The sequence below is a fragment of the Dasypus novemcinctus genome, chromosome 15 (genome assembly GCF_030445035.2).
Source record: "Dasypus novemcinctus isolate mDasNov1 chromosome 15, mDasNov1.1.hap2, whole genome shotgun sequence".
Taxonomy (NCBI): Eukaryota; Metazoa; Chordata; class Mammalia; order Cingulata; family Dasypodidae; genus Dasypus; species Dasypus novemcinctus.
Window position 1 is genome coordinate 31923525 of NC_080687.1, and position 16830 is coordinate 31940354.

The 16830-nt window shown below is 37.2% G+C and overlaps 1 protein-coding gene across 1 annotated transcript in view; it reads left to right on the forward strand.

Moving 5' to 3' along the window:
* CCDC168 (coiled-coil domain containing 168) overlaps positions 1–16830 on the forward strand; it is a 51174-nt gene that overhangs the window by 7280 nt on the left and 27064 nt on the right. The window contains exon 4 of the mRNA XM_071208120.1: positions 12458–16723. Within this exon, the coding sequence (XP_071064221.1) occupies positions 12458–16723 (4266 nt within the window). The remainder of the gene's footprint in view (positions 1–12457; positions 16724–16830) is intronic.

Genomic DNA, 16830 nt, shown 5'->3' on the forward strand with positions numbered 1-16830 from the left:
ATTGTGTTAGTCAGCCAAAAGGGGTGCTGATGCAAAGTCCCAGAAATCTGTTGGCTTTTATTAGGGGTATTTATTTGGGGTAAAAACTTACAGTTACAAAGCCCTGAAGAGTTCAACTCAAGTTTAGTTGCTCAAGTTGCCACATGTTGAAGCAAAACGACAGGCGACAATTGCGAGGGTTCAGCCTTCCTCTTTCCGCTTAAGGGTCCTTGGGCCCAGCTTCTTCCAATCTCAACTGTAGGTTGGACCTGCTCAGCTACTCAGGGTTCTGGTCTCTTCAGCTGCAAACTATCAAGTAAATGGTTCCTCTCTCTTCCCAGGACCTCTGCCATGTCTATGGAGCTATCTCTCTTATTCTGTGTTCTTATCCTGTGTCTCCTTCAGTGAATGTCCATTTATATAGCCCACCAAGGGGGCAGGAACTCAATTCTGAGTTTCCCTAGTGATGTGGTCAAATCAAAGCCCTAATCTTAACATAATTTAATCAAAGATATCTCAGCTGAATCTAATATAATCAAAGAGTATCACACCTAAAGGAACAGACCAGTTTACAAACATAATCTCTCTTTTTGGAATTCATAAATAATCTCAAACTGCCACAGATATATTTAGAAAGTAGGGCCACTAGGATGTGGATATAAGAGAGAGGAGTCAAGGATACTCCATGATTTTTAGCCTGAGACACTGGAAAGAAATTATCTTCAACTGAGATGAGTAAAACTGTAGGTGGAGCAAGTTTTGTCAGGGAGATCAGTAATTTGGTTTTGGATTTGTTGAAATTCAGATATCAATTAGACATCCAATAGAGATAGTAGTAGGTAGTTTAGGAGAGATGTCTGGATTAGAGATAATAAATTTGGGAGTTGTTGGCATATAGATGGTGTTGAGGATTGAATCATGTCTCCCACAAAAGGCATGTTCAGGTCCAAACCCCTGGTCTTTAGGTGTGGCCCTTTTGTAATTAGGATCTCTTGAAGATGTTGTGTTAGTTAAGATGTGGCCTAACTGAATCAGGGTGGGCTTTAATCTGGACTGATGGAGTCCTTTATAAACAGAATGAAATTTAGACAAAAAGAAAAGAAGCCAAGTTTGCAGTAAAATTGGAAATCAACAGAACCTGGAAAAGAAAAGAGAAATGCTGCCATGTACATTGCCATGTGACAGAAAAGCCAAGGGACCCAAAGATTGCCTGCTAGCCAGAAGATATCAAACTCGGGAGGGAGCAAACCTTCTAGCCTCAGCAATTAAGCCAGTAAATTTCTGTTGTTAAGTCATTCCATTGTATGATATTTGTTTTAGCAGGGGAAACAAAAACAGATGTTATTAAAAACCACAAGATTGATTGATATTACCAAGGGAGTAAATATACAGAGATGAGAAGAGGAGCAAGGACTGAGCTCTGAGGCACTCCAGTTAAGAAGTCAAAAAGAGGAGGCACCAGCAAAGACAAAAAAGGAAATAGAAGGAAAACTGGGAGAATGTGGTGTCCTAAGAGCCAACTGAAAAAAATTTATCAAGTGTTGGAATGTCGGCCTGAAGCGTATGAAAGATAAAGAGAGTTTGGGATCAGGGGTTCTGAGAGGACTGAATCCTCAAGCTCATCAGACAACTTTATTGTTTACAAGTAACATTATATATACTCAAGCTGCTGTAAGCACAAGCGATAGCATGCAGCTGCACTCTAAACATTCTCACAAGCTACAGGACTAAAATCTTATCTCACAGTACAAGGTCTTAGTGCCCTCTCAGACTACAAAGTGTGTTTTCTCATATTGCTCCCAGCCCCGGGAGCTTCCATCCTGTTTACTTTCTGCATTCCTGTGTTAACGGCATAACCATGGAAACAGCACCACTGTGCCTTAGTTTCCCACAATCAAGGATAAAGGAATGATCAAATCTGTTAAATGCTGTGGTTAGGTCAAGTAAGATGAGGACTGAGAATTGACCATTGATTTTAGCAGTTTCCATGGAAAGGTGGGGGCAGTAGTCTACGGAGTAGAATGGATTTAACTGTGTGTGGGGGCAATGGGGTGGTGGAGGAAATGTAGCCAACAAATAAAGACAAGTCTTCCAAGGAGTTTTGCTGCAAAGGGGTGCAAGGAAATGATTGATGGGAAGTGGAGTGAAGAAAAAGTTATTTTTAAGTATGGAATGAAAACAGCATTAGCCCATAATAGGAATGATCCAGCTGAAATTTAAAAAAAAAAGAACAAACACTGCTGTAGGAAAGAGAAGGGAGAATTGCTGGCACACTGTCCTTGTGGAGATGGAAGGGATGAGATCCTAGTGCAAGTGGAGATAATTTCTCTATATAGGAATGTGGATCGTTAGTCTTGGTAACAGGTGGAAGGGCAGTGTATCTGTGCACAGATGCTAGTGTAGGTGTGGAGCAGGGGACCTATGGAAGTTCCTTTTAACTGCTTCAGTTTTCTAAGTGAAATAAGAAACAAGGTCACCAGCTAAATGGGGAGAATGAGGAAGAAGATGTCGGGGATTATAGAGGGAGCAAAAGATGTAAAATACTCATCAAGGATGTGAAAGTGAGTAGACTAAGCAGATAACATGATTTTCTGACAGAAATTAGGGCCAACTTCAGGTTTGCTGTCATGAAGTCTCTGCATATCCTCTCTCTCTTCATCCCTACAGCCACTGCCTCATTTTAATAGTATCAGACCATGGGGTTTGTTTTTGTCAACCTTGCTGAACCGTATGGGTATAGTAGTAAAAGCTGAATTTAACTAGATTTATAGATTTTGCAATGTGAGTATAATGAAGCAGTTTGCTGTTTTATTCACACTGCGTTCATAATAAAATTGTTCAGGGATGTGTATTGAATATTAATGATCCAGGGGATAAGGTGATGACTTGATCTAAGGTATAGCCGTGGAAATAAAGAAGAGAAAAAGGATTTGAGGGATACTAAGGAGATAGATTCTTTAGATGTCTACTGATCAGAGATTAGGAGGGGAGGGAACTCAGAAATTTGTCCCTTGAAAGATGGTTGGTGTTGAGAAGGACTAAGACAGAATGGAGAAGGGAAAACAAACTTGGGAAACAATAGAAAATTCAGTTTTGGATGAGGTAATAGTGAAAAATAGTTCTAAGATTAAGAATAATGAAAGTAGATTCAGAAGGGCAGAACACTTTCTCACTTGTCCCTCCTTCCACTCTCTACTACTGATTTGCTTCTCAGTTTTTCAGGGGATAATTGTTGGACCTACTCCAAGCAAATTGTTTTTCAATGGCCAGGCATTTAAAGACAGGTTTTCTGATGTCTCTTTTAACTTTTCATTCCCTCAATTAATTGCTTAAAATTAATTATTTCACTACATCTTTTTTACAGGGACAAAAAAACACACTGATATGTAAAATTTGGGTAAATTTGGATCTTCAAATGACAATGTTTTTGATGTTATAAATCTTCCGATATCAACTGACAAAACAATGCCCTGGATAAGATAGTCAGAAAGTTTTCCTTCTGTCTTCTTAGTGTACCTATAGTAGTAAAAGAGACATGGAGTTGGGGAGACTGAGGAAAGCACTGCAATGTATCAGTTCATAAAAATCTTTGAGAAATTTTTTTTTGATTTAAGCTTAAACTCAAATATGCCACATAAGTCTTTAATTTGTTCTGCCTCAGGGCCTTCACTCTTATTGTACTCTGTTCCAGGAGCACCTTTCCTCAGATCTTCGTATAGCTGAGTTCCTGCTTTTCATCTCATTTCATAAGTTTCTTCCTCAAAGTGGCCTTCCCTAACCACCCCAGTTAAAATTTCTTCCTGCCCTACTCCCCACTTCTTATTCCCTATCATATCTTGCTTTATTGTTTTCTCAGTACTTATTACAATCTGGATACTCTTATTTGTTTGTTTATTGACTTATCTTCATCACTAGAATATGAACTAAGCATGAACCCTGTCTCTCCAGGTCACTGATGTGTCACTCGTGCCTAGAACAGTGTCCAGCATATACTTGGTGAAACCATATGAAGCTGTTGCATTTGACTTTTTTTATGACAAAAACCAGCAATTCCATGGAGTTTTACCTAGAAGAAGGCACTCAGTATTTGAGTTAATGAATAAAATCCCCTAATATTCTTTGGGCCAAACAAGGTTTTTATCTTATTCTGTTCCTCAGTAATTTAAGGACTGTTTGTTGGGAAGATGAGTATTTTCAGCACCAACAGTGTGGTCTGAGGTCATTGAGGAATATGCCAGAGCTACGCAACAGGCAGAAGAGAGGTCTAGATTTGAGGTCTAGAGGTCTAGATTAGAGATAAAAATGAGAATTAGTTACATATATTTAGTGAATGAGGCTACAGAGATGGATAAGCTCACCCAGTGGTGAGTATGCAGTGCAAGAAAGGCAAATAGGTTTACAAGGTATACAAGATAGGTACCATCTTGTAAACTGATAGCTGCCTGGAGCAATCTACTGAGAGAGAATGTAACTACCTCCAGGCTAGGAGTAAAAGAGTACCATAATTGAATTCATAGGCCTGCCAAAAGCAAGGGAGAAAGGAGTGGCAGTATACAGCCTGCCTGTTGGTAGGGTCAGCAAGGAAAAGGGCAAAAACACAGAATACTAGGCAATATTAAAATGCAAAGAGTAAGAAAAGGAGGAGAAAACATGATAACTGCTTAGAATGATCAGAGAGGTAGGAAGCAGCCAGAAGAGTGGTGTCAGAGAAGGCAAAGAAGGGCATGTGTTTGCCAGCATCAAATAGTGCAGAAGTATCATATCATCCCCTATTTTCTTTAAATGTAGTAGTACAATTTATTATGATGTATCTGTAAAAGCCACTCATTAAAAAAATGCACATTTAAACAATGACTCATTTGCGGTAAGGACTAACTATTTGGAGTAATAATCTAAAAAATAAAACCATCATTCTGACATTTATCAGTATTTCACACATCTAACAAATACTGAAGAAGGCAACTACCATTGTTATAACTTCTTAAAAGCCAAAAACTTAAGCACAAATCAGAATTAAGAGGAACTTCAGAATGTTCACATTTGCATGCATGTTTGGCTGAACTTTAAAAGTTTCAACATACAACAAAACCACAGCTTTGAATCAAAGTGAATATTAAAAACATTTAAGCCTTGTGACAAACTTACTCTACAGAAACAAGGAAAACAGAGTGAATAGTGACAGCAGTATATTTCTAGGAGAGAAAGTAATCATTTTTTTCCTTTATCATTTAAAAAAATTCAATGAGTCGGGAAGCAGCTGTGGCTCAATCAGATGAACTCCCGTCTACCATATGGGAGGCCCTCGGTTCGCATCCCGGGGCTTCCTTGTGAAGGCAGGCTCACCCCGATGCTGTGGAGAGCCACCGGGCCTGCAGACACCCCGGAGAGCTGACTCAGCAAGGTGACGCAACAAAAAAGAAGGGAGACAAACAAGAACACAGAAGAGCACGCAGCGAATGGACACAGAGAGCAGACAGCAAGCAAGCAAGCCACAAGGGGGGAGGGGAAATAAATAAACACAGGCACAGAAGTATGTACAGTGAATGGACACAGAGAGCAGACAGCTCATACACACACTCAAAAAAAAGCCACAAGGAGGGGCTAAAAAAAAAGTCAACAAGTCAATATTTTAATAACACTGACCAAGTTATTTACTCTTCATGAATTTGCTTTTCAAGTTGTGTCTTTAAAATGTATTCATCCGTATATTTGGATTCAATTAAATTTATATATCAAAAACATTTTGCTCAGAATTCTAATCTTAAGTATAACCCATAACTTATCAAAGCACAGTCCAAACACTACACAATAATGCTACCATTTAGACTTATATGCTTCATCTGAAAAACTTACCTTACAAACTGGAGTTTTGCCCTGTTTCTCCAGAATAAATGTCCCTATGTCTAAAACTTTAAATGATAATTTAAAAAAGACAGATTGAAACAATTCATGCTATGCATTTTCCTTCATTGGGCTTTGATAAAAACAGAGCCATCTGGTGTTGCAACACCATCTTCCTTCTCAGTTACATTCTCTTCAGTCCCAGAAGCAGACACAATAACCATTGTTTTATTTATTGAAGCTGTCTTCTGTTTCTCAGCAACAGCTGAACAAACAGCAACAATCTCATCACTTTCAAAGTCATAGTAAGGAATTGACTTTGGTGAGAAATCTGTTACTTCTGATGATGATTCACTCTTTTTAATCCTCTGTGCCACTTTCTGCTGCTCCTGGAGTGTTCTTGCCCAAGAAAGGTCTTCTTTCCATATTTCAGGGTTCTTTGGATAGATGTGAGTTCTACTTGAAAACTTTGAATTGCTTCATTTATTTTGTCCTTCAGCTCTCTGTTATATTGTTCTATTGTCTGTCTTTTTATCCTTTAGTTTACCTTTCCTAATAATCATCATTTCTAAATCTCTTGCCCTTGTTTTTTTCCATTCAGTCTGCAGCATCCCCTTTAGTATCTCTTGCAAATCTGGTCTTTTGGTAATATTCTATCAGGTTTTGTTTGTCTGTGAAGATTTTGACCTCATCCTCATTTTTGAAGGACAGTTTTGCCAGATACAGAATTCTTGGTTGGCAGTTTTTCTCTTTCAGTCCCTTAAATACATCATACCACTTTCTTTTCACCTCCATGGTGAGGTTGACACTTAATCTATTGATTTTCTCTTGTATGTGATGCTTTGCTTTTCTCTTGCTGCTTTCAGAATCTTCTCTTTGACTCTGATATTTGTCATTCTGTATAGTAGGTGCTTGGAGGTAGGTCTATTCAGATTTATTCCTTTTGGGGTGTGTTGTCCTTCTAGGCTATTGATATATATGTCCTTCATAAGGGTTGGGAAGTTTTCAGTCATTATTTCCTCAAATATTCTTTCTGCCCGTTTTCTATTCTCTTCTCCTTCTAGGACACCAATAATGCAAATGGTTCGTGCATTTCACATTGTCATAGAATTCCCTGAGATTCCCTTCCATTTTTTCCATTCTATTCTCTTTCTGTTCTCCTGTCTTTTCCAGTTCAGATGTTCTGCCCTCAAAATCTCTAATTCTGTCTTCAAGCAATTGAAATATGCTCTTATGTGCCTCTAATGTATTTTTATCTCCTCCATCATATCTTTCATTCCCATAAGGTCTGTTACTTTTCTTTCCAGGCTTTCAAATTGTTCTTTATGCTCTCCCCATGTCTTCTTAATATCCCTTTATTTCTTTAAATTCTTTGAAGTAATTTAGCAGAGTTGTGTGATTTTCACTGATTAATTGTATTAAATCCTGTATCTCTTCCGGATATTTCATTTGTTCTCTTGGCTGGGCCATCTTTTCCTGTTTCCTAGTATGACTTGTAATTTTTTGCTGATGTCTAGGCATCTGAATATGTTGGTGTATTTACTCTGATGACTAATTTCTCTCTCTTGCCTATTGTTTTTTTTTTTTTTTTTTCCTTTCCACAGCTCTTGATAACTGGTTCAACTTAGTCTTTAAAATTGCCCAGCTTGGGAAGCGGACTTGGCCCAGTGGTTAGGGCATCTGTCTACCACATGGGAGGTCTGCGGTTCAAGCCCCGGGCCTCCTTGACCCATGTGGAGTTGGCCCACGTGCAGTGCTGATGCGCGCAAGGAGTGCTGTGCCACGCAGGGGTGCCCCCCACATAGGGGAGCCCCATGCACAAGGAGTGCACCCCGTAAGGAGAGCTGCCCAGCACAAAAGAAAGTTCAGCCTGCCCAGGAATGGCGCCGCACACATGGAGAGCTGACACAACAAGATGACACAACAAAAAAGAAACACAGATTCCCGTGCCGCTGAAAACAACAGAAGCGGACAAAGAAGAACACGCAGCAAATAGACACAGAGAACAGACAACTGGGATGGGGGGGGGCAGACAGAAATAAATAAATAAATCTTAAAAAAATAAAAAAATAAAATTGCCTAGCTTAAGTTTTCAAAATCAGACCAGGGACTCACTAGTGGAGCACAGATTTTCTCCCAGGGGTTGGATACACAAGTGTGTTAACAGTTTATGTCCATGCAGTTTCTGGACTGGCCAGCAGATGGTGCTAATCAGTCCACCTTTCCATGAGGTGTTTCAGTCTCGACTTTCCTGTTTTCAGCCTCCAGATCAGATTCAAAGAGGGCTCTGCTGGCCAAATTCACTGAAGAAAGGCACCTGGATCTCCCCTCCCTTTTGCCTTGAAACAGCTGACAGGATGTCTGTTCCTCTCTCAGTTGGCTACAGTGAGCCAGGGGTTTTACCCCAGCTTAGTATCTTTGGGATGGGGGAGGGGATCCCTTCCTGGCTGTTACTGGGCTTGATAACTCGCGTGTGTCTTTTTGGCTTCTTTGTCTCTCTGTCCCTCACCCTCCTGGGAGTTGTAGCGCTGACCTGGTCTGCTGAGGCCAAAAGCAGTTCCCTCAGGCAGCTTTTGGCTCTTTCTCCACTGTTTCTGTGAGAGCATTCAGCTCTTCCTGTTAGTCCATCATTATCTTCCCACAATCCTGATTCAAGGTTTTTTGTTTCTTGTAACTCCTGACATTTGTTTGAGAATATTTCATTCAATTTGAAGTAATGTGTTACCATTTTCTTCCACTTTATGGTTACTTTTTGGTGAGGAATTTTTATCCTCACTTCATTGTTTTCAGCAGTTTTGTAAGAAAGGAAACCAGTTTTTTCCTTATTTATTGCCTGGGGCTTTGTTGGATTGTCTAGATTGGTAGTACAAAGTGTACTCTTAAGCAACTATAATGAAGTGCAATATATTTAATGGATTTTTTCGTTGTTCACTTTAGGTAGGGTTGAAGGGTAGGTATGTCTTGTGGCTCTGTTTTGCTTTGCAGGATTCTTAATTTCTCTTCTTTTCATTATCATCATGTCTCCAAAGAGCACCACCCTTTAATTACTTTCTCCTCTCCCAAAAGCAATGCATTTTGAATTTGCCACCTTGTATCCATAAAATTTCAAGTCCTTTACTTGCAGCCAGTGCTATTACATACCAGGCCTCAGACCTGTGTTCTCTCTTTGTACTTAGTGTGAGATTTTCTCTTTCTGACTCTTAGGCTATCTGCTTCATTCCCTACCCCATCTATTAAAAAAAAATTTTTATGGTACTTTCTTTAGACTCCTGTAGCTATTGGCACAGCTTGTGGCTTGTGACAGCAGAGTTTCAGAGACAGCTTTGTTAGGTTCTACTGTTTCTTTACCTATAGGTAATTTTTTTAAAAAGGTTGTTTATTTTATTTTTTTCCCTAACCTCACCCCCTCCCCCCCCCCCCCCCCCCCGCCGTTATCTGCTCTCTTGTGTCCATTTGCTGTGTGTTCTTCTGTGTCTGTTTGCATTCTTGGCGGCACAGGGAATCTGTGTCTCTTTTTGTTGCGTCATCTTGCTGCATCAGCTCTCCGTGTGTGGGACGCTACTACTGGGCAGGCTGCACTTTCTTTTTCATGTGGGGTGACTCTCCTTGTAGGCGCACTCCTTGTACGTGGGACTCCCCTACATGGGGGGACACCCCTGCGTGGTATGGTTCTCCTTGTACACAGCAGCACTGTGTGTGGGCCAACTCACCACACTGGCCAGGAGAACCTGGGTTTGAACCCTGGACCTCCTATGTGGTAGGTGGATGTTCTATCAGTTGAACCACATCCACTTACCACCTACAGGAAATTCGAAGTTTGTAATAATCTTTATTTCTGAATAATGCTGGAGGTTTGGCATGAATTATGTGTGTTTTAGTGTGACAAGAAAAGGACACTTGGTTTTTGAAACCTGGCCTGGCACTCAGAGCTAGGCTGTGTTATTCGCCTAATATATATAAACCATCTTACAGTATACCAACTTCATACAGGTTACTCTGAGATCATAATGAAATAAAGCAAAGCAAGGCCATGTCATAATTTTGTCTAAGCACAAAACCAGTCATTGTGCAACCCACAAAATCTCAAATATCTCTTTTTCCTTCTTAACCAAGCATAGAATTGTTCCTGCTTTCTGAAGGCATTCGATCTAGAGCATACCCACACATTCTTAGATTCTCCCACAAATCACCCAATTCAAGCCCAATTCTTATAATAGATTTTTCTAACCCTGTCTTACTGAAATTCCCAACTATTCTCCATGGTGTATATTTTCTTTCACTGAAATTAGTAATAACCCAACTTGATTAACTACAGATGTGTCCTTGGTGGTCTTCAATTAATGGCATTGGCATGGTTTGTTTTCCTTGTTGATCAAAAGTTATTTTGGAGAATGTATAAAAAGATTTGAATTTAGGTGGCTTTTATTATCTTAGGGGCAACATGGAAGTTCTGTTTAACGACTTTTAATTTTATTTGGTTATTGTTGGTCTATTCAATTTAATTCTTCTTGAATCAATTTTGTAAAATCATTTTTTCTAGAGACTCATCTAGAAAAATTTTTCAATTCACCAAAAATTTCTAATTTATTCACCTAAAGTTGAATATAATTGTTTCTTTTAAAATATATTTTCCTTATCTGTGTTAATGATCCATTTCCTATTCACAGTTTTGGAATTGTATGTTTGTGCTTGTGTGTGTTTTTATTTTTAAATTATACTGCAAAGATTGTTTTCTTTAACATTTGATTAACATACAAAAATTTTGAATTTTATTTACTTCTTTTTTTTCTTTTATTTCCTCTTTCAATATTTTTTATTTTAGTTAAAACGATAGTTTTTTTAAACTGTAGTTTTTTAAAAACTTTTTTAGTAATTTGAGCCTTTAAATTTTGACAATTCTTCTGAGTACATGCTAATCTGATTTAACATGTAGTGTAGTTATTTTTCAGCATTTGTAGTTACAAGTTTGGCTTCTACTTTGTTGTGAGTTATTTTAGATAGTGCACTTAAATTTTCAAAGTGTTTTTTTTTTTAATGTGTTCGTTTCATTTGTAAAATATTTCTATGGGGCAGTTAATATGCCTGGATTTATTTCTGCTTTCTAGAATTTATTGAAGTTTTAAAAATAGCCCTAATAGTCCATGCTTGCTTATTTTAAAATGTGCATTTTTATTGGTTAAAAAGTTGTGTGTTCATTTGTATATAGTATCTGTTATTATATTTTAATGTAATCCTCTCTGTTCTTTTTTGAATCTTAATCTATATGTCATATACAAAATTAACTTGAAATAGATCATAGACTTAAGAGCTAAAACTCTAAAAATTCTGGAAGAAAATATAGGAGGAAATTTTGGTGACTTTGGATTTGACGAAGATTTCTTAAATGTGACACAAAGAGCATGAACTGGGATTTGAATCCGGGAAGTCTGGCTCTAAAACTTCTGTCCTTAAACATTGGCTTTCTTCTATGTCCATGTTTTCAACACTCTTTCCCTGCTGAACAGAATTAACTGTACATTTTTTTTTGTTACATGAAGTCTGTTGTACTGGCAGTGGGACAGGTATTTAATGTTTGTTAGCAGTAGATGTATATATAGTTAAATGTCTTTTTAAAGAGGGGTGTGCTTTTAGGTATATGCATATATGTGTGTAAATGGGAGTGATGGTGTTACCAAAGCTAATACATTTTGAGGGCAAATCATCAAAGTAAATAGACTCCTCAAGTATGTAAGGGAAATGATGAAACAAGGAACTCCATGGGCCTATCCCTCTACAGAAACACTGAAAAAAACTGGCAGAAACGGTCAGAATCAACTTTATCAGAGTCTTGGAAATAGTCAAAGTTTTATAGCAATGAAGTGAATGCTTAAGCAAAAAAGAGGTGACTGAAACATGGTAGAAGAACTCTGTGGCATTTTAACTTATCCTGATCAGGTAGTTTATGGTAGTTTTAATTTATAATCCTAGTCTTGCCCTTCCATAAAAGTGGTTCTCAAACTTTATTATGCCTCAAAATCAGCTGGAGGGCCTATATTAAAACCAGATTTCTGGGTCCACCTCCAGACTTTCTCATTCAGAAGGTCTAAGGTAGGACCTAAGATTTTGCATTTCAAACAAGTTCCCAAGTGATATAAGCTATTGGTCTGGGTATCACACTTTGAAAAGCAGAGCCCTAAAATGTGTCTTTCTGTTGATCACAAAGAGCTCTTAAGAGAATCTGGACTTACCTATAGAATGCTGCAGTATTAGATCGAACCTCTAAATTTCCATAAGAATATTTTCATTCTTGTCAACAATTTCATATAGAGAACAGAAACAAATTGATATTCCTTATAAAAAGATATAATCTTATCCTGCTTCTGTGATTCATTGCTGTCAAAAATAGACTTTCAGATAGGTTATTAAGGTTGAAAGTACCTCATTCTCTGAGATATGTAAATGATTCCCTTCACTTTGTCAGTTGATTGATTTATTAAATGAAAGGAAATACGTAATGAATTCTTTTGTAATGTGGATACTGACTTTCCAGTTTGTGTCTATATACTGATCTGTGTTTACATATACTTAAATCTAGAAGAGAGTCTTTGTAAGAAATATGTTCTAAGTGATAATCCATTTGCATACTTTTTTATTTTAGAATTGATGTCTCTTCAGAAGGAGCAATTACTTCATCACTTACAACTGAAAAAAATGAAGGTAACTTTGAAGATAGAATTTCTTCATCAGATGAAATAATATGGGCAGGTACTAGTGAAAGTAATAATCAAGAAAGTCACTTTAGTGAAAGTCATATACACTCTTTAAGTGGAACTATTCCATCTTTATCATTATTTCATTCAGAAGCTAAGGAAGTTTTTCAAAGCCAAAAAGAGTATCCAGAAAATGAATATGACACAATACAATTTTCATCAAAGAAATTATTTTCGATAATGAAAACCAACAAAAATAAAAATTCAAGTTTGTCTTCTGATCTTAACTTTTTAAGTATTCCTAAGTTCACTTTAGAAAATGAAGATCTAGATGTGACACCATGCCCTCCTGCCCATTTATATCTTTCTGGAGACCAAATTAGGCTTCTGGAAGAAACTGTGAGAAGTCAAATTTCTTTAAAATCCAAAGGTATGTTAGAGGGTAAAATTACTTATCTGTACTCAAGCTCTCGAGATTACTCATTTCAGAATCAATATTCTAGTAGAATGAATATTTCTGTTCAGACACAAGATTCTTTTTTAGGACAAAATGCTATTCAGAATCAAGGTTTTTATGAAGCCCAGTTTACTGGTGAAGTCCAACAATTTGTTCACAATCAAGAGACAATCAACAGCCAGCCAGATATGAAGGCCAGAAATTTTCTTCAGCCTCAGAATTTGATGAGGAAATCATTTTTCAGCAGCATACAAGAGTCCTTTCAGGTCCAGGATATGGAAAGGAGACAATATTTGGTCCAAATCCCGTGTTCTGTTGAGACTCAAGATTCAATCAAGAGCCTAGACTCTGATAAAAAACATTTAGGTGAGGCCCAATGTTCTGTTTGGTTTGAGGATTCAAATAAGAATAAATATTCAATCAAAGAGCACAATACTCTTCTTAAGAATTCTGAATTTCTGGTTTTAACTCTAAGTCCAAATTCAGCTGCTGAAGGACCACTGCAACTAAAGAGTATTAAGCCAAAGGGGCAGCAACAAATTGCTTCATCAGAATTAAAGCACTATTCTGCATATAGCTCAGTGCCTCTTTTACATACCATTAAAAGGCAGGAAAACAGAAGGAAAACATTAGAAAGTAAAAGTAAATTCTTTGCTCTAAAGGCAAAGAAAACACCAATTTCACAGTTATTTCAAACCTCATTACATCAAAGGAAAGGTACATCAAATATAACTTTCCATCTTATTTGTGTTTCCAAGCTTGTTCCTACTTACATTGATAAGTATTCCAGAAAAAAATTAGTGAAGATCATGCTAGGTTTAACAAAATGTAGACGTTTTCTGTGGAAGCAGACCAAGTCACCAGAGAGAGAGAAAAGTAATGGTACACTTTCTATTGGGAAGAGAATTTCAGACATTATTAAAAATATAAAACAGCATGACAGAGAAGATAAAGGACTGAAAAACATCTCACCAAAAGTTCTACCTCAGCTTGAACTATCTTCCAAATTCAACACTTGTCAACTAAAAGGACCCTTTTATTCACTAATAGAAACAAACCAGAAGAGTAAAGAATCTCTAAAAGACCTAATTACACAATCAAAGGAAATTGGTTTTGAAGAGTTTTATGCCCCACATAGTGAAAAAACATTTGCTCTGCATATTCCAAAACATGAGGTACCTTTAGAAGATGCTATTTTAGAATCTATGCAGAAATTTGTTTCCTCTCCCAAAATGGAGTTGAACAGAAGATTGAAAATGTGGGAGAACCTAAAAGGTACGGAGAATTCCCTTAATCAACTTTCAAAAGGACAGAAGTTATTAACTAGTACACCAAAAATGCAAAGGCACTTTCCAAAGGAAAATACACAAAAACAAAATGATTTTCTGGAAATTGTTCTAGAGTCTTCAGATGTCAATTTGCTCATTTTACTAAAAAAGCATAAAAGGAGTGAAAAATTAGAAGAAAAAGTTCAAATGAATACAGAAGACGTAATTCTGAAAGAAAAGAAACCATTAATCCTTAATATTACAGGATATAGTAACCTAAGTCAAAGTGAGGAACTGGAATGCAACATTGGAAGCAGTGTAAAAAACATGCATCAAGATAAAATATCAGATACATTTCAGAGTGCCTCTGACACTTCCATTTCTGAACCACCTGATATGGAAATACATAACAGATTAAAAACTGAGACAGATCCATCAAGGATAATAAGGTTCAGTCATTCAATGGTAAACCAAGAGAAACTGCCAGATGAAGAGAAAATAAGGACTGTAAACTATGCTGATGAGAAATGTATATTAAACATTTTTAAAAATCCACAACAATGTGACAAAGAGGAAGAGGAACAGGCAGCTTTACAAGAAGCAATTCTACAACCGACAGAAGATTTCAGGTTCAGCGTGCATTTAAAACAAAAGCCCAAATATTTCAAAATTGAAATAAAACAGAGAAGTTCAGAAAGTAGAAAAACTCAAAATAAAGACCAAAAGGTACAACCACAAACTCCTTTTATACAAAGTATTTTGGAGAATACACTGGGCCCCAAGATGGATCCATTTCAAGTTGAGAAGGTAAAGCAAAGCACAAGCAGTCATACAAACAGAGAATATACTGCAGATGCAAAGAATATACTTACAATACCCAAGAATTTACCAGCTGGTGAACTTTTAACTGAAACAACAGTGTGTAGTGTCCCATTTGGTGGAAAATCCAGAAAGACACACGGTGGTCATATTACAAAAGAAAAGGAAGACTTAAAGGAAGTTTTACCTGCAGTTTCTCAAGGTTCTCTTAATATCTACATGCTTACTTTTTCATATTTTAAAAGGCAGAATATCAGAAAAAAATTGTCAGGAAGAAAAAATGTACCCAGTCTCAAATATGTAATTATGAAAGTAAAGAAGCAAACAATACATATCAATGGACATAGTACTGTGACTCGTAGAAAAAAATTGGGATGCAATTTAAAAATAATGATTAAACAGATGCTACAAAGTAAAATTGTGGCAGATATGCTTCTGAATATTTACCCCCATAGGTCTATTTTGCCTAATATTAGAAAGCATAGCATATTAAATACAAAGGATCACAGTCATACCAAGCTAAAGCAGGAGAAATCACAAGTAGAAAGGGAAGAAATGTGTTCAGATTCCTTTAATAAGGGAAATGTCTCTAGAAACCCACTAGAAGCTAAATTGCAAGATGAAACAATAAAAGAAATGCAGCAAAAAGTCCCCTTCATAGAAACCTCTATGGTGTCTATTTATACCCCCATTATGGATCCATTTCATGTTGAGACAATGAAGAAAAGCATAACAACACAAACAGACTTAAAATGCACTGCAGATTCTAAGATCCTTCATCCAATATCAGGGAAATCACTGAATGGAAACCTTTTAAACCAAACAAGAGAAGTTGATGTTCCAGATAATGGAGGTTATACAAGGAAAATGGATTACTGTTTTGCAGAGCAAAAGGGAGAATTACTAAAAGATTTACTATCAGCTTTCCCAGAAACTTTTAATTTCTGCATGTCTGTTTTATCTCATTCTACAGGGAAGAAAAAAGGAGTAAAATGTGCACACCTAAAAACTAGAGTGAAGCCCAAATGTGTACTTATGAAGACAATGAAGCCATTAATTTCACAAATATTTACTATCACAGAATCCTATAACCTTGGTTGTAGAAAGGAATTGGGTTCCAACTTTAAGACCAAGGTTAAAAAGATAAACCAAGCTAAAAGACTGGTAGATGAATTTTTAAATTCCATTTCCTGTCCCATGCATGGCAGAATGAAAACAGAGAAAAACTGGTTCTCTCATTCACAGTTAAAGCGAGGAAAACTTGCAGATGAAGGGAGACCATGGTATGATGATTTCTTTGCTAACAGTTCATTCTATGGCAGAGAAGATACAGTGCAAAACAAAGAGGAAGAGGAACAAGAAGTTGCTCCACACCATACCCAATCTCTCCAGTCTAGCACATATCAGATGAAGGAGATACTTGGCAAAACAGACTTAGCTCTGAATAGATTAACACAGGACCTACCTATTGATGGGCAAGATGTGCAGCAACAATCAGGTTTTATACAAAGTATTTTGGAGGCTAGCTCCATAATGCATCCTATAGAAGCTGAAAAACTACGGAAATCCAACAAAACAGAAAGTGACATAAAAGTTGCTGCAGGTCTAAAGACTCCACCTCCAAAAGCAGGGAACTCGCCACTCAATAAACCTTTGAACACTACTATGGAGTGTGGTAGGCCATCTGGTAGCAGAAGCCTTAAAATGGAACAAAATTTTTATTTTATGGAAGAAAATTCAGAGTTAAAAGATTTTCAAGTGACACTCCTGCAGTCTT